This window comes from Athene noctua, chromosome 20, assembly GCF_965140245.1.
Source record: "Athene noctua chromosome 20, bAthNoc1.hap1.1, whole genome shotgun sequence".
NCBI classification, from domain to species: Eukaryota; Metazoa; Chordata; class Aves; order Strigiformes; family Strigidae; genus Athene; species Athene noctua.
Genome location: NC_134056.1, coordinates 7127462 through 7154224, shown reverse-complemented (window position 1 = coordinate 7154224; position 26763 = coordinate 7127462). Strand labels below are relative to the sequence as shown.

General features: G+C 63.4%; 3 protein-coding genes across 4 annotated transcripts; 1 reads left to right on the top strand and 2 right to left on the bottom strand.

The window, feature by feature from the left end:
• The first annotated feature begins 1649 nt into the window (after positions 1 to 1649).
• On the top strand, positions 1650 to 12978 carry ENG (endoglin). The gene is made up of 15 exons (XM_074923828.1): positions 1650 to 1773; positions 5668 to 5825; positions 8031 to 8165; positions 8738 to 8900; positions 9082 to 9238; positions 9405 to 9537; positions 9789 to 9963; positions 10054 to 10196; positions 10331 to 10471; positions 10803 to 10847; positions 10971 to 11081; positions 11175 to 11420; positions 11620 to 11683; positions 11785 to 11886; positions 12330 to 12978. Exons 1-15 carry the CDS (start codon positions 1716 to 1718, stop codon positions 12446 to 12448), a joined length of 1950 nt encoding a protein of 649 aa, XP_074779929.1. The 5' UTR covers positions 1650 to 1715; the 3' UTR covers positions 12449 to 12978.
• Positions 12979 to 13110: 132 nt separating this feature from the next.
• Positions 13111 to 17904, bottom strand: FPGS (folylpolyglutamate synthase). Of its 2 annotated transcripts, none has more exons than XM_074923829.1 (15): positions 17794 to 17904; positions 16603 to 16731; positions 16406 to 16459; positions 16219 to 16283; positions 16017 to 16131; positions 15818 to 15895; positions 15494 to 15555; positions 15292 to 15394; positions 15135 to 15212; positions 14915 to 15062; positions 14736 to 14834; positions 14385 to 14535; positions 14215 to 14290; positions 13841 to 13907; positions 13111 to 13742 (listed from the first exon to the last, which is right to left on the bottom strand). In XM_074923829.1, exons 1-15 carry the CDS (start codon positions 17893 to 17895, stop codon positions 13315 to 13317), a joined length of 1755 nt encoding a protein of 584 aa, XP_074779930.1. In that variant the 5' UTR covers positions 17896 to 17904; the 3' UTR covers positions 13111 to 13314. The 2 variants fall into 2 exon arrangements, with proteins under 2 accessions (XP_074779930.1, XP_074779931.1); XM_074923830.1 differs by lacking the exon at positions 17794 to 17904 and adding an exon at positions 16821 to 16883.
• A 1802-nt stretch (positions 17905 to 19706) lies between these two features.
• On the bottom strand, positions 19707 to 25675 carry CDK9 (cyclin dependent kinase 9). Its single transcript, XM_074923562.1, has 7 exons — positions 25547 to 25675; positions 24950 to 25031; positions 24053 to 24143; positions 22110 to 22276; positions 21742 to 21913; positions 21517 to 21665; positions 19707 to 20319 (listed from the first exon to the last, which is right to left on the bottom strand). The coding sequence occupies exons 1-7, from the start codon at positions 25636 to 25638 to the stop codon at positions 19954 to 19956; spliced, it is 1119 nt and encodes a 372-aa protein (XP_074779663.1). The 5' UTR covers positions 25639 to 25675; the 3' UTR covers positions 19707 to 19953.
• Positions 25676 to 26763: the final 1088 nt, after the last annotated feature.

The window sequence follows — 26763 nt, the reverse complement described above, 5'->3', positions numbered from 1 at the left end:
TTGCCTCGTGCCAGTGGGTGCGAGGGGACAGGGGGACGGGCCGTTTGGGACACTGCAGCCTAAAGCTGGGGAACAGGATGAACCACCTCCCTTGAGTCTCCATCCTTCTTCGGGTGTGCTCTGAGCGTGCCTCAGTTTCCCCAAGTGCTGAGCAGGGGGCTGGGGCTGCGAGGGGGGACCCTGTGGTGTCCAGCAGGCCTGGGCATCTTACCCTCCTGCCCAGCATGGCCCCGGGCTGCTTGATGACAGGTTTTTAGATACTTTAGCCAGAAAGATGCTGTGCTGGGGTTGAACAGGGCGCATGAGGCTGCGTGCGTGGCCACCCCGCAGCTACAGCCACCCGCCCCTCTGTCACCCTGCAGCCACCGCGTATTGCCGAGGGCCTCTTGCTCAGCGCCCTACAGTGTCACCGTGGGGAGACAGAGGTGCGGGAGGGTCAGGGGTGCCTGTGCCTGGTCCTGGTCCCCACCCCTGTCTGCACCCCCGGGTGAGCACCCATCCCCGCGGTCCCCAGGAGATGGCAGTGCTCTGTCATGGGAGATGCCTGCTGCTCACCCAGGGTCACCGACATCTCCGGGGACATCCTGGCTGGGGGGGACAGGCCTCGCTGGCTTCCCAGGCTGTCCCTCTGCCCGTGGCTGTGGCTTGGAATGGCGACCACCGCCGGGGGCATGTGCCCACCCCCGGCATGGGGCTCCCAGCCCCACCATCAGCTGTGTGAGGGCTCTCGCTTCGGGCAGCAGCTGCTGGCACAAGTAGGAGAAATGGGCTAGGGGTGCAGAAGTGGCTCCCCGGGTGCCCTCAGCCACCCTGTGGCTCCCACCTCGGCGGTGCTTTGCTGTCGCCCCTTCACCCAGGCAGCCCTGTCCGGGGGGAGCTCCCACCCCCAAACCCGCCTGCCAGGCAGGGATGTCCAGGCGGTCCCTGGCGGGGGTCTGGCCAGGGGTACAGGCAAGGCAGGCAGCAGGACCTGCCCCATGGCCCCAGAGTGCGTGTCCAGGGCCACGGGGCAGTCACCGGCCTGCGACACAGTGACCCTGCTGGGGTTAGGTGCAATGTGGACTTAATGTCAGGGTGCTGTGGGGCAGCCCCTTTCCCCATCACCTGGGGACCCCCGGTCCCCATCACCTGAGGCAGCCCCCAGCCCCATTGCCATGGGGCGGCCCCCATCCAGGGCTGGTCTGTGACACTACCCTGCTGGGGTGCTGCCTGGGGGCAGCGTGGGCTCAGTGTCGGGGTGCTGTGGGGCAGCCCCCATCCCCATCAATTGGGGAGCCCCCTCCAGTCTGTGCTGCAGCAATGTGAGTGGGTATATTTGCGGGGGGGGGGGGGGGGCGCACCCCACCCAAACCCCTGTGCCAGCCCGGCGGGGGGGTCCCTGGGGACACCCACCCACCCCGGGTGCCAGTGCCCCTTCTCCGGAGGTGACACCCCGCACCGCGCTGTGGGGAAACTGAGTCAGGACAGCTCCCGGGGAGGGGGGGGGACACGGACCCCTTTCCCTCCCGCCCCCCCCCCCGTAGCGGGCTGCTGCCGCCGCCCCCCCGCCGCCGGCACGGCCCCAGCGCCGCCAGCGGCATTTCCTCCCGGCGCGGAGCCGCGCCGCCCGCGGACCCTCCTCCTCCTCCTCCTCCTCCTGCGAAGGGAGTCGGTTTCCTGCCGCCGCCGCCTCCCGGCACTCGGCGCTGGGTCCCGGGGAGCGGCCGCAGGCGGACATGGGCCCCCGAGCCGCCCCGCTCCTCCCGCTGCTGCTGGCCCTGCTCGGCCGCTCGGGTGAGTGGGGCTGGGGGACCCCTCCCAGGGGGGGACAGTTAGACGGGACCCCCGGGACGGCAGCGGCGGTGGGACCCGCTGGGGGCTCCATCCCGGAGTGGCCCGGGACTGGGGGGGAGTGTGGGGGGTACCTGGGGGGGGTGCGTGGCCAGAGGGGTCACGGCTGTGCCGCTGCGGGCGGTGTCACCCCCGGGGGGAGAAGGTTTGGGGGGACAGCCCCGGGGGTGGGGAGGGACAAACCGCCCCCAGCGCCAAGGGGGGACACACGGCCCAGCCCTGCTGCCCTCTGGGATCCCCGAAATCCAGGCTGCGTCACCGCGCTCGGGAGGCGTCGAAGGGGCCGTTGCTGTCCCCCGGCCGAGGGGACGGCACATGGCGGGTCTGGGGTGGTTTTGGTGGCGTCCCAGCACTACGGGGTGTGGGGGGGGGTTGACCGGGAGCTGGGGGGGCGAGGAATGGGAAAAACCCCGTCAAGCCCTGGGTGGGCCGTGGGGACGGAGCTGGGCACTCTCTGCCTCTGGAGCAGGCGGGCAGGGAAGCACTGAGGCCACCCCGAGGTCCCTGAGAAGCCACAGGGAGAATTTCAAGGGGGGGACATGCCCAGGGACACCCGTGCTGGGTGAGGGTGGGGAGCTGCGGGACCCGGGGACGAACCCGCTGACAGAGCAAAAGGGAACCGGGAAGGCAGCAGCAGCCCGGGGCCGGCGGCTCTGTGTGTCCCGGCTGGGTCGGTCCCTCCCGGTCACCGCGGGGGCCAGCGGCAGTGAGTGCTGCAGGGGTGTCCCCACTGCCAGGCTACTGTCACCTCCTGGTCACCGCCCGGAGCTGAGCCAGGCGCTCCCTGTCCGGTGAGGCTGTTGCCGTATGGGCCGTGTCCCCCGGCGCTCTGCCAGACGGTCCCATCCCGCGGGGACGTACAGTAAGTTCTGTGTCCTCCGTAGCTGGCCCATACCGTCCCCGTCCCGCGGCTGTGCCATGCCGTCCCCATGTGTATATGTGCCATAATGGCTGCGTCCTGCGCAGCTGTGCGATACACTCCCCATCCTATAGCTGTGCCATATGGTCCTGCATCCTATGGAGTTGTGCCATAGCAGCCCTGTCCTCCCTGTCTGTGATGTATAGTCCCTATACCATGTAGCTGTGCCATCCCTGTCCTACACAGCTGTGCAATGTCATCTCTGTCTTATGTAGCTGTGCCATACAGTCCAGGGCCTTTGTCCTGTGCAGTCTCCATCCTATATGGCTGTGCCACAGTCCCTGCACTTAACACGGCTGTGCTCTATGGGCTCAGTCCTACGTAGCTATGCCATATGGTCCCCATCCTGAGTAGCTGGGCCGTATGGTCCCTGTGCTATATGGTCCCTACCCTGCGTAGTTGTGCTCTACAGTCCCCATCCTACATAGCCATCGCACACTGTCCCGGTCCTGTGCAGCTGTGTAATGCAGTCCTGGTCCTAACTGTGCTATAGGGTCCCCAGCTTATGTAGCTGTTCCATACAGTCCCTGTCCTACGTGACTAAGCTACGCAGTCCCCATTGTACGTGACTGTGCCCATGCGGTCCCTGTCCCTGCCATACAGACCCCATCCCACTCATCTGTGCCATACCATCCCAAACCTACGCAGCTGGGCCCCATCCGGTGTGACTCTCTCATGTCGTCCTTGTCCTATGTAGCTGTGCCGTATGTCCCCCATCCTGAGTAGCTGTGCTATACGGTCCCTGTCCTGCGTTGTTGTGCTACACGCACCACGTCCTGTCCAGCTGCTGCCTCTCCCCCGCAAGGACCCGCAGGGCTGGGGGTGCCCACAGCAGGCGCAGTGCTGGGGGGCCTCACGGACACAGCAGGCTTCCAGAGGTGGGGGACCTTGTGCCCCCATTCCACGGGGCAGGGACCTGCGCTGCTCCCCACGGGGTGAGCACAGTGGTGGGTTGTCCCTGCCCATCCCTGGGGAGAGGCTGCTCAGCGCCCGACTGCTTTAGAGAGGGGCAGGAATGACATGGCCTGCCTCTGCCCCAAAGCCTGGCCTCATCCATCCCGACATCTGAGCCCCAGTGCCACCTCCACGGGGTCCAACAGCCAGGGATGGCTCAGAGGGTGACAAGCCCCCCCTCAAGTTTGCAGCGCAGGATTCCATCCCCATTCCTGACCCGGGCTGAGACCGGCCAGCTCATTACACAAGTGCCGAGGCGGCACAGCCGGATGCCGGGATGCCAGAGTGGCGCTGCCCGTCCCATGGGGCATCCTGCGCCGCCGGAGCCACCCTGGCCCTGCACCCCCAAGCCCGGCACCCCTGGGCGTTGCTCTCTGCCCAGGGCCTTTGATCTGCTCCAAAAGCCCAGGAATTGTCCCCCCAGCCTGCGGGGGACCCATGGTGGAACGATCCCCACTCCCTGGTCTCGGCCGCATCGCAGTGAGGGAGAGGGCAGGCGGCTGGAAAAACATAAAGTGGGTTTTCTTTCTTTCTTCCTTTTAATTTTTTTTCCCTTTCCTGGAGTACAAAAATAACAGTGCCCTTATCTGATCGCCCCGGGCGGCCCAGCTGAACCCCCTTATCTGATCCTGACATAATGCTGGAGCCCGCTGCCTTCCCCAGGGACTGACGGTGCCCGACTGGCACCGCTGCCCCGCATCCCCTCTGCTGGCATCCCTGCCCTGTGCCGGTGGCGAGCCCGGCCACGGGCCCCTGGCCCTGCCTGACCTCCCCACGGGATGCTGCCGGAGGTGTGATGAGCTGCCCGTCCTCTGCCTGGCAATGCCAGGGGCCGCGCGACCGTGCCCGGTTCCGTCGCGACAAGAGCGAAGGGAAGAGGGACGCAGCCTGCGGCGCCCAGATAAGCGGCTGTTTATCTTCCTCCCGATGCTGCCGGCCGCGCGGCCGCCGCGCTGGGGGGAGGAAGCGCCGGACAATACATGGACCCGTGGCAGCGTCACTGGGGGGGGTCCGTGCCGTGACCTCCCGTAGCGGCCACACCACCCCGATGGCGAGACGTGGGCTGGGGATGCCGTGATGGCCCTTTGCCGGCTGCCGCATCCCAAAGCCTCGACGACCCAGAGCATCGCACCCTTGGGCCCTGGTCCCTATGGGCGTGGCTGAGTGGGGTCCCGTCACGTCCCAGTGCGGTGGCTGGAGCCACCAGGGATGGGATGGAAAGGGACGGCACTCCGTGGCTGCCTCCAAACCCAACACAGTGCCCCAGGCACTGTCTCCCCATGGGAATCCCCCAACTATGGCCAGAGGCCTTCATCCTGCCCAGCCCCTGGCAAAGGGGCACCCATGGGTGCAAGAGGGTCCCCAGGACACCCTCCCAGCACAGGAGCCAGCTCAAGAACAGCCCAGCCACAGCAGCGCTGCCCAGGGTGGGGGAAATGGCCAAGGCAAACGGGGTTTTACAGGATCAGGCCTTCAAGCGGCTGTTTGCGCTCAGGATTTCCCTTGGCAGCCGCCCACCGGCCCCGCTCGCTCGTGCGCCGCGCAGGGGGGTCGAGATGGGACGAAGCTCACGCCTCGGATGAGCTTTAATGGCCATTTCCATACCTGAGCTTCCCGCTTTCCTGCAACACGGGGGATGTGGGGAGGCTTCCGCCAGCGCCTGAGTGTTCAGGGCAGCTGGGCGTGAGTTTTGGCACACAGCAGCGCTGAGCAGGGACAGTGGATTTTTCCAGCCCAGATCCGAGGGTCATTAACGTTACTGCAGCGGGAGCTGACAGCGGCAGACGAGCCCCGAGCAAACACGTAGCAGATGGTCCCGCGGGCGCTGTGCCGGGGGCGCGGGGGCAGCACTGGAGCTGGCGTGGCAATGCAGCCCCCTCCCGCATCATGTCCCCCCCCCTCCCCGTGTTATGTCACCCCACATCCGCACGGCGGGGACTGACGGTCTCTTGTTTTCCGCCCAGACCCCGGGAGAGCCGAGGGCTGCGACCTGCAGCCGGTGACGGCGGAGCCGCCCATCGCCCTGTCCTACGCCACCAGCACGGTGCAGCGGGGCTGCGTCAGCAGCAGCTCCCTGGGCAGCAGCCATGAAGTCCATGTCCTCAGCATCGAGTGGTCCAAGGTGAGCAAGCGGGGTCCCGGTGTGTCACCTTGGCACTGTCACCTCAGCGTTGTCACTCCAGCACTGTCACCCCAGCACTGTTCCTGCTGGGCTGTTAAAAACATTTCCTCTAAGGCACAGCGAGAGGACCCGGATTAACCTCTTCCATGGCGCCTCTGCAGCCGCAGTGTCTCTGGCCCCGACGGGGGTTTAAAGTCCTTAGAGGCAAGTTTTCTAACAGCCCAAGCTGCTGGGGTTGTCCCTGCGCTGGGTGTCCCAGGAACCCCTGTTTGTCTGGGGACGTGGCCTGGTCCCAGCTCAGGAGCAGGGCAAAGCCACAGGCACCCGATGGGGACCACTCCAGGGAGGGAGGGATAGAAGGATGGATGGAGAGATGGAAGGAGGAAAAGGGGGAGGGATGGAGGGCCAGAAGGAGGGATGAAAGGAAGGATGAAGGGAGGGATGGAGGGATGGAAGGAGCAAAAGGTGGAGGGATGGAGCAAGACACATCACTTGAAGGCAGCCAAGTGAGTGGAAACCTAGCCACCAGTGTTGGCACGTCCTGCTGAGGGGCAATAACCACACTGTGGGTGCCCTGGGCATCTTTTGGGCAAGGGCAGGCACAGAGCAGCAGCAGGGCTGGGGCTGCACACTTGTCCGGAGCTAGTACTGGTTGGCACATTTGAGTGAGTTTGCAGCAGCGCATGGGTTTGTGTGGCTGCTCTGCAGCATGGCCCACTTCCCCTCACGCTAGCTGGGCCCCAGCAAACCCTGCACTCGATTTTGGCCCAGCCCTGAGCTGCCCGGCGCCATGCTCCCCCCCCGCACTGCCTCCCAGCCCTCCCAGTTCTGCTTTTCAGGGGGAGGTGGGAGCCAGGCTAAGAGCTGCTCGGGGAGGGTGGGTATTACAGGGGCCCCTCTGCCCCAAGCCCAGTGTGACCTGGCTCTGGCATCCTGGTGTGTGAATAAGCATCGGGGCCAGGGGTGCCCCAGGATTGTCACCGATGGCAGTGGGGGACACGCACTGATGTCACGGCTGCGGCACCGAGCCCTGCGGCGCGCGGGGGGGAGCAGGGCAGGGACATGGCTCCACTTATAGAAGAATTACTGGAAGCTGCTTTCTATAAGCAGATCCCCACGATGCAAAAAAAAAAAAAAAAAAAAAAAAAAAAAAGAAAATAAGAAAAAAATAGCCTGAAAGGCAGCGGCGAGACTCCCGCCACTTGCGCAGCCGAACAATGGAGCACCACAAAACACGCGGCAGGAAAAACAGCCGCCAGCTCCTCCCCGACGCCCGGGGCCACCCGGGGTCCCCGGCCACCCACGCTCGCCATGGGGCCACGGCCAGGCCGGGATGCCCACGGCCTCGTCCCGACGGCCCCGTGCCCGGCAGCGGCGGCTGCCTGCACCCGCCCGCTCCCTGGCTGGTTTTCCCTGCCCGCTGCCTGGCTCAGCACTGTGCGAGCGGTGATTCAGGCAGCAGTTGCCAAACTTAGCGCCTGATGTTTCGGCTTCCCCATCCGGATTTCCGGCTGGAGGCCGCCAGGCAGTGCTGGCCATGGGGAGTGGTGGTGCCACCGCTGTGCCCCCAGCATCCCTGCACACCAGTACGGCCGGTCCCAATCCTGGAGCTGGGACGGGGCTGGGAAACCTGCGGGGGGATGTCCCGGTGCCTGGAGTGGGGATGCTCCGATCTTCAGTGGGGGACACCCTGGTGCCTACAGTGGGGATGCCCTGGCCCCACTGTGGGGACACCCCAGTCCCCAGTGTGAGGATGCTCTGGTTGCTGGTGTAGGGATGCCCATCCCCGGTGTGAGGACAGCCCAGTCCACAGTGGGGTGACACCCTGGTGCCCAGTGCAGAGATTACCCAGTCCCTAACGCAAGAATGCCATCATCCCCAAGGGGGGTGCCTAGACCCCAGTATGGGGGTGCCTTGGACCCCGGTGTGGGGATGCCCTGGTCCTTTGCTCGGAGGAGCCAGGGTGTGTTTGCCGCCCTTGGTGTGGCCACACATCCATGTGGAATCTCTGCATCCCCCAATCTTCCCCTTGAACACAGCCACGGCCGCCTCCTGCACGGCTCGTGCTCAGGGCCAGCCTGAGGGCTCTCCCTGCCGCCTCTGGCTCCAGGAGCAGGTGGGGTGGCCAGGGGGCAACCAGGGAGGTGACAGCAATTGAGGCTTGGTGATCGCAGTGGTGACACTCCCCCCTTTGCCCCCCGCCAGGTCTCTGCCTTCCCGCTGAAGGTGTTCGTCACGCCGCGAGCCGGTGAGTGCTCCCGGCCAGCGGTGCTCGTCCTCCTGTGCGCCCGCTGCGCAGCCACCGTCACCTCCGTATGCCCGGACCTGCTCGTCCGCACTGTGAGTGCCACTGCCCCAGGCCAGCAGTGACCCCGGGGGGGGCACCAGGGATGGGGCCATCCCCAGACACGTTTAGAGGGGGGTCCCTGGAGGCGACTGGTCCACCCCATCCCTGGAGATGATGCTTGAGGTGCCCTGGGGAGGAGGGGACGCGCCTGGCTGCTGCGGGCAGTGCTAAGCATGGGGCTGGCTGGGCAGGGAATGACGCACAGGGCTGGAAAAAGCTCCTGTTTCCTCCGGCCGGTGGGAGGAAGGTCAGAGATGGGGTTTGGCTCCAGTGAGCTGAGCTGGGGCCGGGCGCTTTGTTAGCAAAATAAACCTCCGGCTTTGTTTGTGGCTAATAATAAAGTGGGCCGAGCTCTCCGCATGCCACCGGCTGCCCACGCCACTCCATCTGTGGCCCCAAAAACCCCCATTCATCTGAGGTGACCCCCCAGCCACGATGAGGCCAGGGCTGCAGGGATGCCCACCTGGCTTAGCTTTACATCTGCATCATCCCCACGCCAGCCCATGCCAGGGAGGGATGCACCTTGTCCCCCCCACCCCACCTCAGGCTGTTGCTTGCCCTGCAGGATGCCAGGCTTGTCCTGGAGACTGTGACATCACGGGGTCCCGAACCACCTGTGACCACCAGTGAGGGGCAGCTGCTGGCCTGGGCTCGGGAAACCTATGGGGGCATCACGTCCTACAGCAAAGTGTGGGACCCCCGCTCAGTTCAGCTCCGCCTGGGAGAAGGTGCGTAGGCTGGGTGCTGGTGCAGGTGGGCAGCGATGCTCTTCCTGCTCCCAAAGGGTGACAAAAAAAACCCCCACCCACCAGGGCAAAGCATGGTCATGGGGGAGATGCTATGGGGATCGATGTCTCTCCCCAAGCCCCTCCCCACCCACTGATCCCAATGATCCCCCCACCTCTGCAGACGCCAGCAGCCCACCAGATTGCATCCCCCGGGAGCACTTCGACGCCGTGCTGCACCTCGAGACGGAGGTCTTCTTCCACGGGGTGAAGAGCTGCTCGCACAGGGATGCCCAGAGCACCAAAGCCGCCCACATCGTCCACCTGCAGCCCGAGCCCAGGTACCACCCAGTGCCGGGGGGGTTGGGACAGGCAGTGGGACATGCTTGGAGATGCTTGGGAAGGGGTTGGGGTCTCTCACAGGCAGAGCCCCCCCATCCCAAGGAGGATTTGGGGCCCACCGGTGTGGGATGCTGATGCTGGGTGGGGGATCTCGTGGTTTTGCAGCTCCTCCATCACAAATGTGAACCTCTCCCTGACCTGTCCTGAGAGAGCCATGAGCAACCAGATCCTCATCCTGCAGAGCCGGGTCAACCTCACCTGGTCCCTCTCCATCAACAACTGTCACATCCAGTTCCTGGTAGGGCTGGACGTGATGTGTGTCCCCCCACCACCCCTGCCAAGGGGGCTGCCAGATGCCCAAGAGATCCCAGTGGCATGGGGAGGGTGGCAGGAGGGCACCTGGGGCCATTGGGCATAGGGAGGTGGCAGCCCCCTCACTGCAAACCCTCCTAACGGGGACAAACCCAGAGGCCATCCCTGCCTTGAGCATCCCCAGCTGTCCCTGTCCTCGCTCAGCCCCCCCTCCCGCTGTCCCCATCTCCACCACAGGTCTCTGGGAACTACAAGTTAGTGTCCATATCCCCAACACCGCTCCATGGGGAGTGGCTGCCTGACACGGAGCAGGGCCTTGTCGCCAAAGCCCTCGAGAAGAACTACAGCGTCATCGCCTCCTACTCTGCCATCCCCACCAGCACCCGGATCAGCCTGGAGATCCAAGAGCACGGTGAGGCTGTCGGCACCCCCGGGCTGGGTGGGATGGGGGGGGGTGTGTCCCACCACCTCCACTCAGCCCCCCCACCTCCCCGTCCCACAGAGGTGGTCAGTAGGGCGCCTGCAACGCCCACCCCCCTAGCCCCCACCGTCAACTCACCGGCCCACACGCTGCTGCACATACTCGAGCCCTGGAAGTGCACGGATGAAACCATGGAGATCGTCATCGCCAGGTCCTACCTGGAGGTGAGAGGTGTGGGGGTGTCTCAATGCCTGCCAGCATCACCCGAGGCGGGGTTGTATCCTGCCCTGAGTGCTCAGGGTGGGTGGCATGGGGCTGTCCCCAGCCAGTGGGTGACTGCTGGGTGCTTTTCTCCCAGCCCATCATCAAGGACGTGGTGAACATCACTCTGCGGGACATCAACTGCCAGGCAGAGAAAAATGCCACTCACTTCATGCTGAAAACTCCCCTCAGTCACTGCGGCACCTCGCTGGAGGGCAGGGGCCACGCCAACAATGAGGTGAAAGGGGGGGACGCTAGCTGGGGCACTGCCCCCAGCTCTGCTGATGCCTCCGGGGGGCTTCAGTGATGCCCAGCGGGGCTTCTTCACTGGCAGATCTTTGCTTTTGCACGGCTGGAAACATCCCGCTGCAGCCCAGGGCTGAGCCCTGCAGCTGCGCCCGGGTGCTGGCGGAGATGGGGGGGTGGGACCCCCATCCCATCCCATCCCATGCTGGGATCCCCCCATGCCATGCCATGCCATCCCATCATCCCATCCCATGCCAGTGGGGACAGTAGACCCTGGCAGTGGGGACCACTTGGCTGACCCAACCTTCCCCACCTTCTCACAGCTCATCCTCAACCTGGCCACGGGCGCCGTGTTCCAGAGTGTGCGGGTAAGAGCTGGGTTTTCCAGTGAGCCTGGGGATGGGACCATGGGAGAAGGGTGCTGGTGCCGCTGCCGGCTGGGTGCTTCGTGCTGGGGGGGGCGGTGACCTCAGCACCGTCCCCCCTTGCAGGTGGCCTTTCAGTGCAAGATCCCACGGGAGCTCTTCCTGCACCTCTTCCCCACTGCTGCCTTCGAGGCGCCGCAGACGGAGCTGGAGGTCAACAAGGAGACCTTTGTGCAGGTACTGCCACCGCCTTGGTGCCTGGGCTGGGGGGGCCCAGACGTCCCCAGGCTGGTGACCCTGACAGTGTCCCCCCCGCTCTCCCCACGGCAGGTGTCCATGCGCTGGGAGGACCACCCGGCCGACCTGCAGCTGAAGGAATGTTGGCTGGTGGTGCCGGGGCGGGAGCCGGTGTTGCTGGTGCAGGGCGGGGAGGCGTGTGGGGCAGGGGTGGCCGTGCTGGAGGGCCCCCCCAGCAGCCACGGGAGGAAGATCTGGCGCTTCCGCTTCACCTACGCCATCCCCGAGGGCGGGCGCGTCCCCTTCTCTGCCAACCTCAAGTGCAAGGCCGGTTTGCAGGTCAGTGTGACCCCCCCGGCCATGCCATGATGCTACCATGCTGGTCCCCACCATCGGTGGTTTGTCCCACACTGCCAGGTGATGGAACCCAGCTGGGAGCCACATCCCTGGTCCCCAGAAATCCTGGGGGCTCCCAGCCCTGTCCCCTAGCCACGGTGCAGGTCTCCCCCACATCTCACCCCAACCTCCACCTCTGCAGAACAACACCATCCTTGAGAAGGTCCTGGAGGTGACAGTGAAGGACGGCTGGCGGCTGACCAACAGTGAGTTTGGGGCAGGAGAGGGGCCGGGGTGGGAATGGGGGTGGGAAGGGCCCCCCCCCCAGCTTCAGTGTGGTGGTGCTGATGGCCTTGTCCTCCCACAGACCGTGGGCTGGGGCTGGCCGCTGTCCTGGGCATCACCTTTGGCGCCTTCCTCATCGGGGCACTCCTCACCGCCGGGCTCTGGTACATCTACTCGCACACCCGTGAGTATCCACCATCCCTGGGGACACCCGTGGGATGGGGGGGGCCCACACACATGTCCCTTGCTGCCCATGTCATCCCCCTAGCCCAAAGCCTCCTGGCTGAGGTCCCAGGCTGAGCCAGGGGGCTTTGGGTGTTGCCGTCAACTGTACAGTGCTCCTGGCAATGCCGCAGGGGAATAACCCCACTTGGCATGGCCGCAGCTCCCCAGGGGCCCCCCTTCTGCCCTGGGGTCCCCCCTGCCTGTTCCTGGTGCCACCATGGTCCCCTGTGCCTATCTCCATCCTGGGTGCTCAGGGGCTGGCTGGGGAGCAAGTCTAGGAGGGTTTGTGCATGGGGGATGGAAGGTCCCATGGGGATGAGCCACGGCCACCGCTGGCCACCCTAAGTCTGGTTTCCCCTTGGTGTCTCTCCCCCCGGCCCCGCGGCGGGCGGTGCGAGCCAGGTCCCATCTCCAAACTGCAGCCAGTTTCCAGCACGGCGCCGGCCTCGGAGAGCAGCAGCACCAACCACAGTATCGGCAGCACCCAGAGCACACCCTGCTCCACCAGCAGCATGGCCTGACCCCCTCGGGGGGTCCCCCCGAGCCCGTCCAGCCCCCGGCCGCCGGACTTGGGGATCCACCTCAGCCCCATTAAGCTGTTTTTTTGCCCCAGATCTCAGGCCGAGCCCGGAGGGGGCCTCCGTTACTCATTCAATGAATGCTTTGGCCCCCAAGGGCAGCCCACACTAGGTGGGGGGCACCCTGCAACCCCCCCGGGGTCCCCCACCTCTGGGTGCACCGGGGAGGCAGAGCACAACTATTGCCAAAGCCCCCACCAAGGGTCCCCATCAAATGGGGGGGGGGCAAAAGTGGGTGCCCCCAGGACGTGCCCCAGCACTTAGGGTGACCCCTGTGCCCCTCCTGCATCCCCCCAGGAAGGCAGCAGGCACCACTAGGAGCAGCAAGAGGTTTATTGGGGGGGGGGGAGGTGTGTAGGGCTGCTGCCCCACCATGGGCTGATGGGCAGAAACCACACACGCACCCCCCCCCCAACGCCCTGTCCAAGTTACAAACTCTTATTAATAATAATAAAAATCTCCCCTACATTAAATTATCACGCCCTGATGCCGAGCCTCGCTGCGGCTTGAGGCTCCCACCTACCACCCTCCCAAAACTGCCCACCCCCCTAGGTGCCGGAACCCCGGCACAGCCTGGGGGCCCCCCCAGTCGGACTCACCAAGGTGGGCTGGGGGCCAGGAGCACCCCCCCCCTCCATGGCCAGTGTCCCTGGGATGGCACAGGCAAAAGGCACTGGGGTGAAAAAGGCTGAACCGGGATGGGGTTGGGGGTCCCACGTCCTCACCCCGGCTGCCTCCGAGCATCATCGGGGGCAGAAGCGGCGCTTCAAGTAAAAAGGGGTACTGCAGAGCCCCGTCCCCCCTCCCCGTTACTGGGAGAGCGCAGGGTCGAGCAGCCGAAGGACCCCCCCCACCAAATGCAAGCTGCCGGTGACCAGGACGCGGACGGCGGCCGCCTCCCGCAGCAGCACGGCCCCGCTGCTGGCAGCGGGGTGGGGGTGAGCCCCCGTGGCGGCCGGCGCTGCCAGCCGGGGGTCCCGGCCCTGCGCCACCCACCGCAGCGCCTGTGCCAGGCAAGGGAAGACGAGGGCTGGTGAATTGAGGGGTCGCGGGGCCGGGGGGACAAGGAGCAGGGTCCCTCGGGCAGGGGCTGGCTGCAGCAGCCCCCCTGCCCGCAGAGGGGCCTGGAGCCAGGGGTCCTGCCCCCCCTTCTCCTCCAGCAGCCGCGTCCACGTCTGCTGGTTCTCCAGGCAGCGGGTCAGGGCGTTCTCCAGCGTCACGTTGAAGTTTTGCTGGTCTGGGAGGGATGGGGTTGGGGGTCAGGGATTAGGAGGGGGCCGAGGAGGGGTGGGGGATTGGGGGGGCCGAGGGAGACCCCAGCTCCCCAGCACTTACCTGCGTTGCTGGCAACTGGCACCTGCGTGAAGTTGGGGCAGAAGACAGCGTAGTCAAAGTGGCAGGGCTGTGGGGAGAGGGGAGGGGTCAGCACTGTGGGAGCCCCCAGGACCCATCCATGAGATTTCCACTGGGACCAGTCCCACACCAGCAGGGTTACAGGGGTTTGTTCTGGGGAGGGGGCAATCCCAGTCCCTCCCTGCGCCTGAGCCTTGGGGGGTGGCACCGAGGTGGGATACAACCAGGGACAGCAGGGTGGACAGACAGACAGACAGCACAGGGCATCAGCTCCACCTCATGGCTCCTTGCACCCACAGCAAAGCAGGGAACCCAGGCACAGTGACACCACCCCCCCTTGTCCCCCAAAACCTCACCACCAGCAGCTTGAGCAGCGCCGCCATGTCCCGGTCCCCCGTGGCGTTGAAGAGCAGCACACGCACCTCGGAACCACTGCGGGGAGAAAGGGCAGGTGGCCTGTGCCCCGTGGGGACCCCCAGCACCCCCCAGTGTGTGTGTGTGTTTCCCCCTCACGTCCCCTCCTTACTCGTGGGGCTTGTCCTGGTTGAGGGCGGCCTGGCGGAACCAGCGGACGCAGGCCTGGATGCTGCTGGTGGTGTGGGCCCCGTCCAGGTACCACGTCACGGGGCCGCGGGGCAGCACCTGGGTCCGGCCCAGCCACTCCGTGTCCCGCAGGCCTGGGGGGGGAGCACAGGGCATGGATGGGACCCCCACACCCCCCTCCAGCACTGGGACGCCCGTGGGGATCAAATACGGGGTGGGTGGGCAGCCAGGCTGTGCCCTGCAGCACAGGCAGCAGTGGCCAGGGGCCCAGCGTGCCCCCCCCTCCTTGAGCTCTACAACATGGCGGGGGGGTCCCGGCACGGCCATACTGCACCTTGGATCATGGCGTCGGTGGGTCGAAAGACGGGCGCCAGCGGCACCGGCCTCCCCGCCAGCTCGGCACCTGGTGGCACCTCCTTCAGCTCCCCGAGAGCTGCGGGGGACAGGTGACCCGCTGAGACCCTGGGGGCCATGACGGGGTCCAACCCCCCCGTCCCCGTTCCCCCGCCTTACCCCGGCAGCCGCGGCGCTGCAGCCAGGCCCGCGCCAGCTGCAAGGCCAGGGCGGCGTTGGAGCGCTGGTGGGCACCCGCCAGCCCCAGCTCCAGCGCCCGGTGGCCCCCCTCGAAGGCGTCCAGCTCCGGGCAGAGGTAGAGGGGACACTGTGGGGAGAGGAGGGTGAGCACCCGAGCCCACCATGGGGTACCCCCCATCCACCCCCCACCCCAACTCACCTCCCGCTCCTGGGCTCGGTCCCTCAGCACCTCCAGCGGCCGCTCTGGCTGCGCCACGGTGAACGCCGGCACACTGGGCTGCGGAGGGAGGGAGGCTCAGCGCCACGGGGGAGCACACCCCGAAACCACGGGAGAGGGGAGGAGGGGGACTCCCTACCTTAAAAATGCCCCCCTTCTGCCAGGCAATCTTCTCCATGGTGTCCCCCAGGATGCTGACGTGGTCGATGCCCAGGGAGGAGACCCCGCACACCACCGGCGCCCTGGGGACACAGCATGGTAGTGTCCCTGCTGTCCCCCCGCTGTGGGGACACCAGGCCCTGGCAGCCCCGGGGGACAAGCTCAGCCCCACCAGCTCCTACCTGATGATGTTAGTACAGTCGTAAGCGCCGCCAATGCCAACCTCCACCACTGCCAGGTCCACCTGGGGACACAGGGACACCGGAGCCATCGCAGGGCCACCAGCAGCACGTGTCCCCATGGATTCAGGGATGCAGGTGGGGCCCACTGCCCCTCCAAACCCATGCCCAAACACACACCCCACTTGTGGGGGGACCATCCACCCGGCACAGCATCCCCTAGATACAGCCAGGACAGCTTGACCAATGCAAGTTCTGCCCCGTGTCCCCCACTCCCCGAGGTCCCCACCAACCTGATGTCCCCACCTGGAGGCCACCACCACTTACCTTCTCCTGCAGGAAGACGTGGAAGGCCATGATGGTGAGGAAGCGGAAGTACGCCGGCATGCTGGCGTGCACCGGGTCCTGCTGGGCAGAGCGGGCGTAAGGGGACAGTATGGGGCATCCCCAACCAACGCTGGGGCACACGGCCCTGGGGGGGTCCCCGAGGGAAGGAGCACCCCCGCACAAGCCCCACTGCCCCCACCTTCGTCTCCTCCAGGCGGTTGTAGACAAGCCAGAAGTACTTGCTGAAGAGCTCCTTGCTGATGGGCTGCCCGTTGATGCGGATCCGCTCCCGCACTTGCACCAGGTGGGGGGAGCTTGGGGGGGGGGGGGCAGAGCAGGGAGGGGAGCACAGTCAGGAACAGCACTACCAACGCCCCAACCCTCCCGAGCCCCCCACCCACCTGTAAAAGCCCGTCTTCAGCCCATAGCTGCGGAGGATGCACTCGGTGAAGGCGCACGCCGAGCCCTGGGGAGATGGCAGTGTTAAACCCCCCCGTGCCGGGGCAGGGGCGTACAGAGCCAGAGACACCAGCAGCCCCCCCCAGGCACCCTCAAGCCCCCCCCCACAGCACCGCCCGCCTGCCTCACCTTGCCCTTCGTCCCCGTGACGTGGATGATGTTCAGTCGATCCAGGTCCTCGACCTGCCAGAGGTCAACCACCCCGTGAGACCCCCGCAGCGGCCAGTGCCGAGCATGGCGGCACCGCTGCTGGGATGGAGGGGGGACACAGGGATGGGGACAAAAGGATGGGGACACAGGGATAGGGACCCCCCTCCGCCCCTCACCTTCAGCCCGCTCCTCTCCAAAAAGCCCCGCATGGCTTCCAGCTGGGCCTGGGGGTCGCCGCGCTCCCGCTTCACCTGCTCCAGGTAGCTGGCGTTGGTCTGCAGGGTGTTGAGGGTGCGGATGGCGTCCTGGAAAACCCCCGGGGCGGTCAGGATGGAACCCACCCCCACGGCCCCGGGGGCGCAACCTGCCCCGTGCCCGCCGCACCCCGACCCACCCCGTCAGGCTCGGTCCCCTCGGCGGTGCCCGCGGACACCCACGCCGGCAGCGTCTCCGCCATGGCCCTGCAGGGACGTGACAGCACCTGTCGCAGGGACACCCTGTCGCAGGGACACCCTGTCGCAGGGACACCCTGTCGCAGGGACGGGCTACTTATGGCCGAGGGGAGCCCGCCCCTCCCCTGGGTGCCCCTTGGCCCCAGGGGGGAGGGCACGGGGCAGCCCAGCGCCGTCCGGTGCTCCAGCGCCTGCACGCCCGTCCCGCTCGTGTTTTAATTACAGGCGCAAACGAAGCTACACCCGCACGGCGCACGTGAGGCACCCCGGCTGCGCAGCCGCCTGCCGGAGGTCACCGGTGCCACCGAGCCCCCCCCCAGACCCGCGCCAAGGCGGGGGCAGGCCCCGGCACCGCGGGGGGCTGCAGCGGGACAAGCCCGCGTGTCCCCAGTGCGGGGACACCCCACCCGAGCAGCCGGACCCCGTCCCTGCAGACGGCGACGCGGGCATCGGTGGTGCTTCCAGCTCCGGTGAGCGCGGGGACTGCTCCCGTCTCCCGGAGGGGGCTCCGCACCGTCCCTCAGCCTGGGGAACCACGCGGGCCCGGGACGCCCCAGCCCCCGCCCGGGATGCGCCGTGGCTGTCGGTCCGGCTCCCGCCGCAGGCCGGGGTCACGCCGGTGCTGCCACGGGGAACCGGCGGGGCTGCGGCTGGCGGCGCGATGGGGAGCAGCGGCCGGCGCGGCCCGGGGAGGGGGGCTGGGCCGCCCCGCACGGTACCGGAGCCACGTCCACCCCCGATCCCGGAGCCTGCGGCTCGGGAAGGCACCGCCGGCCGCCGCTCCCCGCCAAGGCCCGGCGCGGGGGGATGCCCCGGGCCCCAGCGCGCAGCCCGGCGGGGTACAGGCCCCCCCCCCCCCTCCGCCCCGCCGCAGCGCTCGGTGCAAGGTCCCGCCGCCCCGCCCCCCGCCGGTACCTGATAGTCCATGGCGGGGGCGCGCGCCGGCCGCGTGCTGAACCGGCGCCCGGCGGCGGCCCGCAGCGCCCCGCGCAGCGCGCGCAGCCCCCGCGCCACCATCCCGCTCCCCGCGCCGCGCCGCGCGCCTGCCGCCGGGAGCCCGCGCCGCCGGCCGGGGCGGGACCGGCCCGCCCCCCGCCGCCGCCATCTTTGAACAGGGCAGCGCGCCGCCACGTCGCAGGGGGGCGCCATCTTTGCGAGGGGCAGCGAGGGAGGAGACGGGGTGAGGGGGGGCCCCCCCGGCCGAGGTGCCGGCGCTGCGCGTAGCACCAAGCCCACCCCGGCCAGAGGTTCCTCCAGCTGAGCCGGGACACAGCGCTGCGGCTCGGGCCGCCCGGAGCCCAGCACCCCCCGCCCCTGTCCGGGCCCCCGCCAGGCAGCATCACCCCCAGCCGGTGCCAGCGGAGCGGCCCCCCCCGCCCCCAGGCTCCTCCGCGGATGCTGCCACGTTAACCCACGGCAGCTGCGGCTGTCCGGCCCGGTAAGGGCACGGGGGCAGAGCCGGGCACCCCCCCAGGAGGGGAGCACCGGCACCGGAGCCACCGTGTCCCAGCCCAAGCCTGGGCACCTGTCCCCGGGTGACAGAGGTGCTGCTTTACAGCACCCCAGGTGCTTCCTGCGCTTAGGCAGAAGAGCGACACAAGGTTAAAACCAGCCGTTGGGGAAAGGACCATGTTTATTCACAACCGGCAGAAGTCATCTGGCTTATTGCTTACAACCAGCTTCATTTTTACCAAAGAAGCCAAGTCCCCCCAACCACGCACAGTTTCAGAGCCCCGCACCAAGAGAGTTTTACCTTGTACGCGTCCTTCATCATCCTCACTTTTTGTCCCGAGCACAGCCCCTGCTCACCACCGCTTTCTCCCCGAGACCTTATACTACCGACGTGGCTTTTGCCATTAGTCTAGTTAACGGACAACCTATCAAACGCCAAAGGTTATCACCTGCTACATCTCGTACACGTTATTTGTTTGTAAGTCTCGGGATCCATGGGGCTCCCCGAGGACGGCCAGCTGCAGCTGCCAGCCATGGAAGACAAAGTGTTCAGCGAGCAGCTCCGCTGCAGCGGGCTGCGAAGGAGCACTCGCCCCCTACAAGTCGCTCCCAAGCTCTGGCAGAAGGCGTGCGCCCGCCATCACGGCACATTGGGCTGGTGCCTGCACCCAGGGAAGGCAGCGGACTTGCTCTAGACCCACGCCAAGAGCTCCAGGACAGAACAGAGGGCACCCTGCTCCCAGCACTGCGTTCCCAGCACTGCCACGCCGTCGTGCAGGCCCTGCGGACAGCGGGACAGCAGGTCTCAGGCTGAGCCCAGCACTCGCAGCTCCCTTCCCTGTCCAAACTCCCGCCGCAGCCAGCGCTACAGGGAAAGCCCGCAGCAGGCTGGGCGTGCCCGACAAGACTCCTAATTGCAGTTTGGAAGGAAGAAAGTATGGACGCTGCACACTGTTACCAGATTCCCACTATAAATCTTGGCTGTGCAGAGCAATCAGCTCTGCCAGTCACCCCTCTGGTTTGCCCAGTAAGCCCCTTTCTAGGCTAGAGCCCAAGCTCTAGTAAGAGGTAGTCAGGCTGTCTAGAGTGACTCTGCCTTCCCCAGGACACTGCCGTGTTACTCAGAAGCATCCGCCTTGTCCTACATCAACAGTCTGGACTTCAAAGGGTATGTCGTGCAGGAGCTACGACCAGCTGAGAGCTAAGCCATCTCCCAGCAGGGCTCAGTTTGGTCCAGGGCAGCTACTCCCAGTCCTGCCAGTCAGAGGACTGTTTGCCGAGAGCCCCAGCACCGACAGAGCCACTTTCTCCATCACCAGGTTCATAATGATCGATCCACAAGACTAATGTAACCAGCACAGGTTGCAGGGGTGGACGCGGGCTCGCTGCCAGAGTGGCAGGGAAACAACCCCGGGCTCGCAGGCATCACCTCCCCAGGCCTGCAGCTCCGCGGTGACTGAGCTGCCGCACGAGGACAGGAGACAGCAGAGCTTGGTTAAAGCCAGCAGGCACTTCGCCTTGAAGAAAAGTCCCTTCCCAGACAGAAAGACCCCATCAGGACATTCCCTGCTTAACGCAACCTGCGGAGTAGCCCAGCCGGGACCCCGCTGGGGAAGCCCCCACTCAAAACACCCTGTCAAATTCAGTCTGGTTGGTGGCGGCTGGGTTCCTGCCCTGGTTTGCCGGCTGCTGGGGCATGTGCCCACCTCTCCTGCGCGGTGGGGCCAGGTACTCGAACATGGACTGGTTGTGGGTGGACAGCATGTTTTTGAGGTCCGAAGGCATGGGGTCTGACCAGAAGAAGTCGTGGTTCAGCGCATCGTCGCTGTCGATTCGCTGGGCAGGATCCAGCACCAGCAACTTGTCGATGAGGTCGAGCGCGTAGGGGTCTTTGACGTAGGCTTTCAGGCGATCCTTCACCTTGCGCTTCTGGCCCTTGGGGAGATCCAGCTTCTGGTACAGCTCATATTTATCTACGTTCGGCCAAACCTGGGAAGGGGCAGAAAAGTTGGAAAGAAATAGTTACAGAGAGAACAAACCATTTTTGCTGCTAACACCCTCAGGCATACCAGGGCGAGGTCTGCCCAGAGAACAATACTATTCTATAACCTCCAAGCCAGCAGACCTTGTTCCCACAGTATGAGGGAGGCACTAAAGGGTGCACTAAAGCCTGGAGACACGTGGACAAGTCAGGACAGAGTCCTGATGTGGAACAGCACGCATGATGCTTCAGGATTTCTGGTTCTTCCACAAAAGAGATACTAGAGAGCATGGCTCAGGCCAGCAATAACATCCAGAAAGGTAAAACGACAAAACACTGCTAAATAACAACCTCGATGTAGGTAGCACTTATTATCCTTAGAAAGCAAAGCCTGTTGCAATCACCAGCACTTACGTCAACCCTGATGGGGGAGAGACCACAGCAGGTATTTACATGCAAAAGAAAGCGCCTTCAACATATGTATATAATGTATGTAACTGAGGCATCAGGCCTCTGGAGGTGCCTGCACAACACCTCCCAGCAGATTACAGCCCTGGCCAAGAGATCCCTCGGCTCCATGCCCCATGAGAGGGCAGGACAAGCTGCTGTTAAAATAAGGAGTTGAGAAAGGGCTGAGTGCTCACAGCAGGGCTGATGTCACAAATCACAAGCCCAAATTAAAGAGGCTTTTCAAGGTGACCAGTGCAAAGCACCGAGACAAACCTCTCACCACAAAACAAAAACACCCCACCCTTCTTTAAGCAGAAATTCAGAAGGTGTTTATCTGAGACAACCCCCTAAGAGAGGGCAAAACAGATTCCTACACATAACGTTCTGTTCTTTCACACTCGCAACAGCCAGCATCCTCTCTGTACTCAAAAACAAGGACATGACTCGCCCTTCCCGAAGGAGATCTGGAAGGCCAAGTTCACCCTCTTACGTTTAGGAGGCTGAACACAAGTAATGCCCAAGAGCATCAAGGCAAGCGCAGCACCCCCCTGTCTGCTTGGCTCCCAGGAGGCAAAGAGCATTTATTTGCAGCCTCAGTGCCAGAAGCAGGCACACTCCAGTGCTGGGAGCACGCAGCACCAGTGACCAGGGCAGGGAAGAGGCCCAGGAGTGCCCAGTCCCGCTCCCTGCCCACACCACCACTTCACACCTCTCTCCTGCTGCCCTCCACAGCTTGCCCACGCTCCCGCCCTCACCTCCGGCGTGATGGATCCGCAGAGCTGGCTGATGAGGGTGAGCTGGTGCTGCTCTGTGTTCCCCTGCATGATGGGGCTGCGGGTCCACATCTCTGCCATGATGCAGCCTCCGCCCCAGAGGTCAATGGGGGGACCGTAGTCCCGCTCCCCTAAACGGAGATGCCGTGTTAGTCACCCAGGGGAATGAGAAAGGCAGAGAAGCCGGCAGAGCCCATCACCTCGTACCTAGGAGCAGCTCTGGTGGCCGATACCACAGAGTCACCACCCGGTTGGTGTAGCGGTTTGGCTGGCTGTTCTTAGCCAGGCTGAAAGCTCGAGCCAGTCCAAAGTCCGCAAGCTTCAGGACTCCATCCCGTGTGATCAAGACATTCGCAGCTTTCATGTCTCGATGCAAGATCTGTAGAAGGACAAACATCAACAGGTTAAGCCATTAAGGTACCGTCCCTTGGGCACCTGATGCCAGCAGGGCACTCGCACTCCGGAGGTGGAGGACAAGGAAGGGCTTCCCTCCAGGCTGTGCTAAGACACCTGCTCCTCACAAGGCCACAGGCAGCAGTGTGACCTGAGGGCTCAGCACAGATCTGGCCCATTACCTTGTTCCTGTGGATGTAGTAAAGTCCATTCAGTAGCATCTGCATAACTTTCTTGATCTCTGAGAGCGTGAACTTGACGTGAGCATTGCTGAGAAGGCCAGCCAGGTCGTGCTCGCAGAAGTCAAACACAAGGTAGATGCTGCCCTTGCAGCGGTTGTACGGAGAGGCTACGGGAGAGGCAAGGAGGGACTGTCAGCAAGGGACCCGCAAACCCGTCACAGCTCCTCCTGACCTCCAGCCACCCTGCTGCTTGTACAACACTCACTAGACAAAACCTCAGGGCACAGGAACCAGAGACAGCCCGCAGGCCTGAAGATCTTCATAAAGAGGCACTAAGACAGCACAACCAGCAAAGGAAGAACACGGAATGAGGACCGGAGTAGTGAATGTCAAGGAAAGGGCATGAAAATGCATAACGGCTGTGGGGTTTCCTCCCTGCAAGCTGTGGCTGGTAGGTGCACATACCACTAGCTGCCAGCCAAGCACAATCACTGATTGCATCAGCGATAGAGGAGGCACCCACAAACACAGCCCCAGGAAAAATGCAGAAGCAGAACATCTGTCTAATATAACATCAGAAAGTGAGGTTTTCTGCAACCTCAAACAGCATCTATGAAAATGGACTGATCTGGATGAAAGCGAATAAAAGCTCCAACTCCCCATAGCAATTTAAAGTCAATAACAGGAAACCTCAAACGAAGCAATCGATTTCAATCTTGTTCCTAGAGCACACATGCAAAACATTATTAAAAAGGCTGATTTTCATCAGCTGTAATCAGCAAAACCTGCTCATCAGCAATTCCAACCAGAAAGTGAGGGCTGAGCTCAGCCCCCATAGAAACACACCCCTCTCCTCTGCCAGCCAGGAGGGTGACTGCTAGACTAGGTTTGCAGTTCCTTACTCTGCTGTGCCTTTCCCACGTAAAAAGAGAAAAGCTTAAAGTTTGAGAACAGCAAATGCAGCATTTCCACTCTACTGGAAACTGAGGTCAAGGTAGATTTGGATGAAAACTGGAATTCAAACAAAACACAAACAATCAACACGTCTAAAAAATATTTACCTTAGGTATGCCAGACACGCAATCATCACAACTTGTTTAATTACACAATGAATTAAAAATTAACTTGTTGTCAGTGTTTCTACTTGTACCTGTTCAGACCGGTTCTAGGCCAGAGATTTCTACCAGCTCAGTGATTGGACTTATTTTTAAAAATATCATCACCAGTCACCTGCCACTTTCATTTTTATTTAACTGAAATGACTGACTAGAGAATGGCAGGCTTTAACATCCGCTGTCTCATTCAAAAGTATTTTTCCAGTACAAATCCATATAAGAGAACGATATGTAAAAACTAGCAGATGTTTTAAAGCAGTTTCACTGGAAACAAAAGCCCAGCCAGGTGCACTGAGCATACCAGCCACGCAGCAGAGGCACACTGGTGCAACAAGGAGGCAGAAGAGCAGCTCAGAACCGCCCCATGCAGAGCCCCGGCCCTCATGGCAGGAGCAGTTACTGTCACCCACAGAAGGAGACATGGAACAAGTCTCCAGCTGGAGCTGTGTCATCAGCTCAGAGCTACCACAAACCATCATGGCTCCAGCTCCTGACAGGGAACTGGCTGTGCACAGCCATGACATCAGCTCCAGGCTGGGAAACCTCTGCTTCAAAATCTCTCTGGTGCTGGTTTATTTAAAACCTCTCAGACAGGAGTTTTCCAACACAGGCAGAATTCACCACCACAGCACAGGCATATCCCAGCAGGACTGACAGTCCTAACTCATTTAAAAACTCCTTTCCGAGATGAGCCAACAGTCACCCTGCATCATGGGCCCGTGCTCAGCTAGAGGACCCCACTCCCAGCACAAAACACCAGCCTGCTCAGCAGCAAAGGAGGGCTGAAAAAAGGTGACACTCAACATAAGGGAGACCCCCGCAAGCTACCTTTGGTCCTGCAGATTTCTATGAGGTTCACCACGTTCTCATGTTTGAGCAGCTGGAGGATTTTAATCTCTCGCAAGGCTGTGATGGGGAACTGGAAAGGAGAAAGAGAGGACAGGGATCAGGGATGCAGGAGACCAGGCCACCCTTGCCTAGAGAACAGGAGAGATATGACCACAGTAACTTGGCAGGGAACCTGCTTGAGCAGCACTGTGACAAGTCACTGAAGGGCAATCAGAGCTTTAAAATAGAACACTAACACGAAGATTGCAATTTTTTTTCATCATCAGAACACCACTGGTGAGGGAGACTTGCCATGAGACAGAGGTGTTTGCATGGTGCCGAGACAGGCACACACACACCTCTCCCTCCTCTCCTCACTTGACACGTTCGTAACAGGACATGGTAAAGCCCAGCTCAAGCTGCAGAGCACACTCCTCAGCTGCTGCCTGTTCTGTTTAAGCTGTTAATTCTCTCCTCAGCTTACCTCATCTCTGCACAACCCTGAGCATGTGTTTTTTCTTCCACAAACGGCAGCCAGTGCGGAGCCGTGTGCCGGGGGTGATGGGGTTTCGCACAGGAGGAGGAATGTGTGGGCCCAGTCCCCACACAGCTACTGTCACATGTTTTTGCAGCCAAGAAGGTGATACCAGGCCGTACACCTTGGCAGAGCAACCACAAGACCCACATTATCACAGTATCAGTAGGAGAGGAAAAAGACCAGAGGGCTGGGATTCTGTCCACACCCTTAGGGGTTCAAGATCTGGCACATTATAGCAGTGAATATTCTTAAAGAACAGAGTGAAAACACATCTCTGCCATCCAGAAGATTAACTTTCAACTATGAACCCCGCAACCCAGGCCTTCCCAAACACAGCCCAGCCACACTCCCACACTTACCCCCTCCTTCTCATTTTCCATCAACACTTTCTTTAGCGCTACCTTCTTGCCTGTCTGACGATGTTTGGCTTTGAAAACCTCCCTGTAAAAACAGAAAGAAATCTGTGAGCAGCACAAGGAAGAAGGGAAGGAGCCAGATGCTCCTGACCAGGGACGAGACCAACTTAGACACACCAGAGCGCCATACAGACAGCTCTGTGCCGAGCCACCGTCCAACCCAGCCACATCCCTGTTGCACCAAAGGCCCTCAGGACTAGCTGAGCCAACCCAGAGCCCAGAGGTCCCACAACCCCACAAGAATTTTGGGCAACGTTGTACCTTTTGTGCAAAGCTACATGTCGCGGCCCCGCCTGGGACAAAGCACAGCCTCAGGGACGGGGGAAATAAGAGGGCTCAGGGGCCAGCCTGGTTCCCTGGGGCCAGAGGGGTGACTGGGGGAAGAACACCCAAGCAAAGGGGCCCTCAGGCCTGGGGCGAGCGGGCCGCGGGGCTGGCAGGGCCGAGCGCGGGCAGCAGGCCCGAGGGCGGGGTAGGGCGGGGTAGGCCGAGGAAGGCTGGGGAGGGCCGGGGCCGGGCGCGGGCCGACCAGACGCTCACCCGAAGGTTCCCTGCCCGATCTTGGCGAGCTTCTCGTACTTGGAGACCTCGTCGCAGAAGGGACACTCCACCATGTCGTACTGCTTGGCCATCGCGGCCGCCGCCGTTGCCACAGCACCGCGCCACGCCCCTTCCGTCGCGGTTGCCCCGCCCCTTCCGTGCATGGTCACGCCCCTTCCGGCACACGCCGCGGCCCTGGCACCGCCCCGCGAGGCCTCCTGGGACTTGTGGTCCGGCGGCGGCGGCCATGTTGTCACCGCCCGTCACTCTCCCGGGGTGCTCGGCTGGGCTGTTCTTGCCGCTGCCGCCATTACCCCTCCGCGGCCGGCCCCTCGCCCCGCCGTGAGGCCCCCCCGGACTGCGCCCATGTCCGTGTCCATCCGCAAGGAAGCAGCCCCGTGCACCCCCCTGCTGTCACCCACATCCCTCCACACGGCCCAGGGTACCGAGCAGCCCCTGGTGCTTGTGGACCTCAAGCATGTCACCATGTCCCCCATCAGGCATTCAACAGCATTTCAGCTTCCTGGCTTTGTGCTGCACCTGCACCCAGGGGCTGTGGCACAGGGACCCCACGGCCAGGGCAGGAGGACACCACAGTGTGCTCCTGGGGGACCCCAAGTTCCTGTCCTGCCGACAGACATGTATCCAGTGGGGTACACCACCCCCTGGCAATGCTTGTGTTTGGGTGCAGAAGAAACAGCTTGGTTTGGGGGTCTCTGAAACTGCTCCCCAAGGTAGGCAGCACAGGGAGCCATGGCCAGAGCAGTAGCAGAGATGCCTGCTGGCATCCTGGCCACGGGAAGCACCAGGTGCCCCCTGGGAATGGGAGACAACAAAGACCCCGGATCCCTGCCAGGCCCAGGCCACCTTGTTCTGCAAAGAGACATTCCTATGGGGCACCCCAAGGTGCCCCAGCATGAGAGAACAGCTGGTGGCAGGAGGCTCCCACTGGCAGTGATGCCATCATGCTGTCACTGCACGGGGCCCGATGAGGGCAGGAACTGAGCCCGAAAAGTGCATGGTGGACCTCTGTTTGCGGGGCCAGCACCCTCCTCCATAGGGCTGGCACCCTTGTCTAGGGCTGACACCTTCCTCTGAGGCTGGCACCCAGGGTTTTTTGTGTGTCTGTATTTTCAGGGCATCACCAAACCAGGGCTCCAGAGGTGGCCCCTAAGCAGCCAGGTGGGTGAGAGCAGACACAGGGACTGTGGGGACAA

Coding starts and splice junctions, on each gene's coding strand:
- ENG (XM_074923828.1), top strand. CDS start 1,716: ATGGGCCCCCGAGCCGCCCCGCTCCTCCCGCTGCTGCTGGCCCTGCTC. Junction 11,421..11,619: donor AGTGCAAGGCCGGTTTGCAG/GTCAGTGTGACC, acceptor CCACCTCTGCAG/AACAACACCATCCTTGAGAA. Junction 11,887..12,329: donor GTACATCTACTCGCACACCC/GTGAGTATCCAC, acceptor GGTGCGAGCCAG/GTCCCATCTCCAAACTGCAG.
- FPGS (XM_074923829.1), bottom strand. CDS start 17,895: ATGGTGGCGCGGGGGCTGCGCGCGCTGCGCGGGGCGCTGCGGGCCGCC. Junction 14,536..14,735: donor CACCGACGCCATGATCCAAG/GTGCAGTATGGC, acceptor CTCCCCCCCCAG/GCCTGCGGGACACGGAGTGG. Junction 13,908..14,214: donor CGCTGCTCAAGCTGCTGGTG/GTGAGGTTTTGG, acceptor CTCTCCCCACAG/CCCTGCCACTTTGACTACGC.
- CDK9 (XM_074923562.1), bottom strand. CDS start 25,638: ATGGCCAAGCAGTACGACATGGTGGAGTGTCCCTTCTGCGACGAGGTC. Junction 24,144..24,949: donor TGGAAAATGAGAAGGAGGGG/GTAAGTGTGGGA, acceptor TCTCCTTTCCAG/TTCCCCATCACAGCCTTGCG. Junction 20,320..21,516: donor GCGGATCCATCACGCCGGAG/GTGAGGGCGGGA, acceptor GCCCCTTCCCAG/GTTTGGCCGAACGTAGATAA.